Raw genomic sequence first — 3,604 nt, 5'->3', positions numbered from 1 at the left:
ACCTTTTGGTCAATCTCAATCGAGGTATACAGTCATCCTCGAATACGTCGCTAGTGGCATGATTGATTACGTTTACAGTAACAACACAGCAAATAATCTCGTACGTGCTATTTGATCTTGAAATATGTATCAAATTCCTTTCGAATTGATATTGCGCGAAGAGGTAGGGAGGTAGGGAGGGAGGTAGGTAGGTAGATAGATAGATAGGAATAAGAGAGCACGTCAAGAGCACGCGATATCTAACCTCGAAGTTACGGAGCCTTGGACGGCCAGAAAGAATTGGGCCAAGGCGATCGAGAATCGAACATGCGAGAACGAAACGAATGAAAGGAATAAAAAAATCACGACGATCTGCGACAGACCTTATCCGAATGACGATTCAATATTACCTTTGCACGCCGAAATGAGATAGTATCCGGACTCGGTGACATCGGAGAAGGCGAGATGAACCACGGGCCTCGTATGTCCGCTACATGTTAGCGGTGTTTGTCGTAAACTGGCCATCATAAATTGGTTATCGTTTCTTCTTTTCTCTCGCCGTCGTCGACGCGTTCATCCACGACGGTATTTACGACGTTTGTACGACGAGCGAGCGAGCAAGCGAACGAACGAACGAACGAACGAACGGACGGACGAACGGACGGACGGATGGACACGCCGGCGATACGTGCTGAAATGTCTCGAGCGGCCGCCGACTTTTAATTTCTCCGCATACACTCAATTACCGCTTGTGAACCGTCGCAGTAAGCGTATGAAGCTCGACTGACGGTGACGGGATACGGGATCGCGTTGTATCTGGTTGTATTCCGAATCACTGGTACCGATCGCCACGTACCGGCAATCAAGTTCAGAATGCTCGAGCCAGGAGCCTCGAGCCTCGAGCTCGAGACAGGAATAGCGTCGCACGTGCGCGGCCGCGGCCTCGTGTTGTTGCTGTCCTCGTCTTTCTTTTCTTTTTTCTTCTGTCTGCGTCTGTCTCTTTGTCTCAATGCTATTCTTTCTTTTCCTCAAGGCACCGCGATCGTTATTTACTCGGGAAATAAGGGATGAGTAGTATGAGATTGTCTCCATTTTTTTCCTTAAATATATATGTATATAACGAAGACATCATTTTTATTTATTCGCGATTATAGGCGAACCAATTAGAATCAGAATGCGATACAATTGTATAGATATTTGTAACAACAATTAAGATAAAAGCAATGAAGAAACAATTTTCATTTATCTCATTTTTTGTAGACGGAAGAATTGCTCTTGCAATTTAATTAAAGAATTGTTATTGTTGAGCACACATTGCAAAAAAAAAAAAAGAAAGAAAAAAAAACGCTGAATGCCGTTTAAATTGCCAACATAACCAAAGAAGCAAATGAGCGGGTATCTTAAAATGACATGTGCGTTACGCGTATAATAACGTGTTGTACGCCACGTGACAATTTTGTTGTATAATACGAGATTTGAATGTGTTTTGCACATTTTGCGCAATCAATATTAACATTGAAAAATGAACAAGAAGAAAAAAAGTAAAGTCAGTTAAAAGAGAGAGAGAGAGAAGAATAGATCTGAGATTTTTTGTTTAATTTTTTTTAATTTTCACTATATGTTATACTACTGTTTTATATTTGCTCTTTTAATTTCTCTTTTCCGTATTATTGCATATATATTTTTAATATTATACATGTTTTTTTATTATCGATATATAAGATTTATCTTTGCTCTGCTTTACTAAATTATTTCTTACATATTAAACGATTTCTCTCCTTGGACCGTGACCATGAATTAAACAATTCCCCCTCCGTTTCCACGTAAGTAACCTTAAGCACATTTTATAGAACATACGTTTTTACAACGTGCGTCCACTACTAATCAGTAATCAATCGATGTTCGAAGAGTATGAAACAAATATCACAAAAAGAATTTCGAATGCAATGTAACAATGCAGAAATTCGTCCCAGAAAATCAATAAAGTTATTTCATCGAGATATGCTATCATTATTTATGTATATGATAATTTTTCTTTTTATGCATAATATATATTTCTCTTATCTTATTGATAATAATATCAAAATATAATAATAGAAACTCATCGATGCTAAATTGGTTAGCTTCAGCTAGCGCTTTTTGAAAGACGGAAAAGAAATCAAAAATTGAATTTTTTACCAAAATTATGCAATTAATCACTTCTGTGTGCTCTCTCTATATTGTGTTAAATATAATTTTACAATTATATAATGTATATGTTATATAATGTATATATATAATATACATACACACATATATATGTATAATTATTATAATTACGAAACACGTTTTCACAGAGTTAACGATCATCTCTAGTATAAGCCGAAATAGCTCAGTTGGGAGAGCGTTAGACTGAAGATCTAAATGTCCCCGGTTCAATCCCGGGTTTCGGCAGCGCCCATCCTTTTTTTGTACATTAAAAGAATATATTACTTTAGCTTTAGCAAATACAAAGCGACTGTAAAAAAACAATAATATATTTTTCATAAGTATATAAATCGTGTTAAGAATTTTATTTTATACACACACACAATAGTACATCTTCCTTTCTGCACATTATATGTATATTTCTTTCTTTGTCAAAACCAGAACACGTCAAAGTTTACATACGTATGAAATAATTATTAATCTGTATGTGAGAGAAAGAAAGAGACCAATTTCTCAAGTTATAGTCTGGCGCTAGCATTAGAGGCTTGTTTTAAATCTCTTAACTCTTTTCTTTTTAATTTCGAAAGCTTATCGCGAATACGCATGCTTATGCGGGCTAAGAATCTGCTATTTCGAACAAGGTGCAGTCTAGTGAAAGCGGAGATATGATGGAAACGTGACGGCATAATGGCTTGACGGCAATGACAACCAGGCTGCCAGGCTGCCAGGCTGCCAGGCTGCCAGGCAGCCAGGCAGCCAGGCAGCAGCAGCAGCAAGCAGCAGGCAGGCATGCAGGCAATAGCTTCGTGTCATGCGCACTCGCATGAAATTGGCGCAAGCGCTTATCTGACACCGCGCCGCGGTGATTGGTCAGTTGTCAGTTGGTCACTTTCAGTCGGGCTCTGACTCTGACGTGCGCAGCGTGAAGATGTTGAATGTTGCTCAGTGGCTGCGTTTGCGGTCGCGCGTACCTATACACTAAAATCAGGGTGAGCTATCTTTCGCGACGACGCGCGACGTTCGCAAACCGTCGAAAAGTTACACGTTTCAAAGGCTTCCACTTGAATGTCAACGTAAAAAAGGCGTAAGACGAAGAACGCGCGTCTGATAGTCTCCTTTCGCGGTGGTCACGACGGTCGCGGTGGTCGCGGTAAACCGCCGCAACGTTCACGTGTGTTCTGGCCTGATTGACCGGTATACCGTATCTCAAGCTTCGGAACGATGAGACTTCCGCGGATGTTACTCGTCATCGCCTACTTGCTGCGATGTCACATCGCTCGTTCGATAGCCGGTGAGTAATTGTACAAATATATCTTATCTGTATAATTCTATAAATATTATGAAGCGCGCATCTGTCGTCTTAAGTCCTCAGTCCTCCCATTTTCTAATTGTTGCCGAATGGGAAAATATCTAAACACTTTTTCTCTTTTATTATATA

The 3,604-nt window shown here is 39.7% G+C and overlaps 2 protein-coding genes and 1 non-coding gene across 3 annotated transcripts in view; 2 read left to right on the top strand and 1 right to left on the bottom strand.

Moving 5' to 3' along the window:
* Positions 1–880, bottom strand: part of LOC115240680 (serine-threonine kinase receptor-associated protein-like) — a 3,343-nt gene extending 2,463 nt beyond the window's left edge. Inside the window, exon 1 of the mRNA XM_029815978.1 lies at positions 390–880. Coding sequence (XP_029671838.1) covers positions 390–507 — 118 coding nt within the window. The 5' untranslated portion in view covers positions 508–880. The remainder of the gene's footprint in view (positions 1–389) is intronic.
* A 1,459-nt stretch (positions 881–2,339) lies between these two features.
* Trnaf-gaa lies at positions 2,340–2,412 on the top strand. Its single transcript has one exon. It is a non-coding gene; the product is annotated as a tRNA-Phe (tRNA).
* Positions 2,413–2,919: 507 nt separating this feature from the next.
* LOC115240637 overlaps positions 2,920–3,604 on the top strand; it is a 25,081-nt gene continuing 24,396 nt past the window's right edge. Inside the window, exon 1 of the mRNA XM_029815913.1 lies at positions 2,920–3,457. Within this exon, the coding sequence (XP_029671773.1) occupies positions 3,388–3,457 (70 nt within the window). The 5' untranslated portion in view covers positions 2,920–3,387. The remainder of the gene's footprint in view (positions 3,458–3,604) is intronic.

Source organism: Formica exsecta, unplaced genomic scaffold (assembly GCF_003651465.1).
Source record: "Formica exsecta isolate Colony F162 unplaced genomic scaffold, ASM365146v1 scaffold443, whole genome shotgun sequence".
Lineage (NCBI taxonomy): Eukaryota > Metazoa > Arthropoda > Insecta > Hymenoptera > Formicidae > Formica > Formica exsecta.
This window is presented reverse-complemented; position numbering and strand designations above follow the sequence as displayed.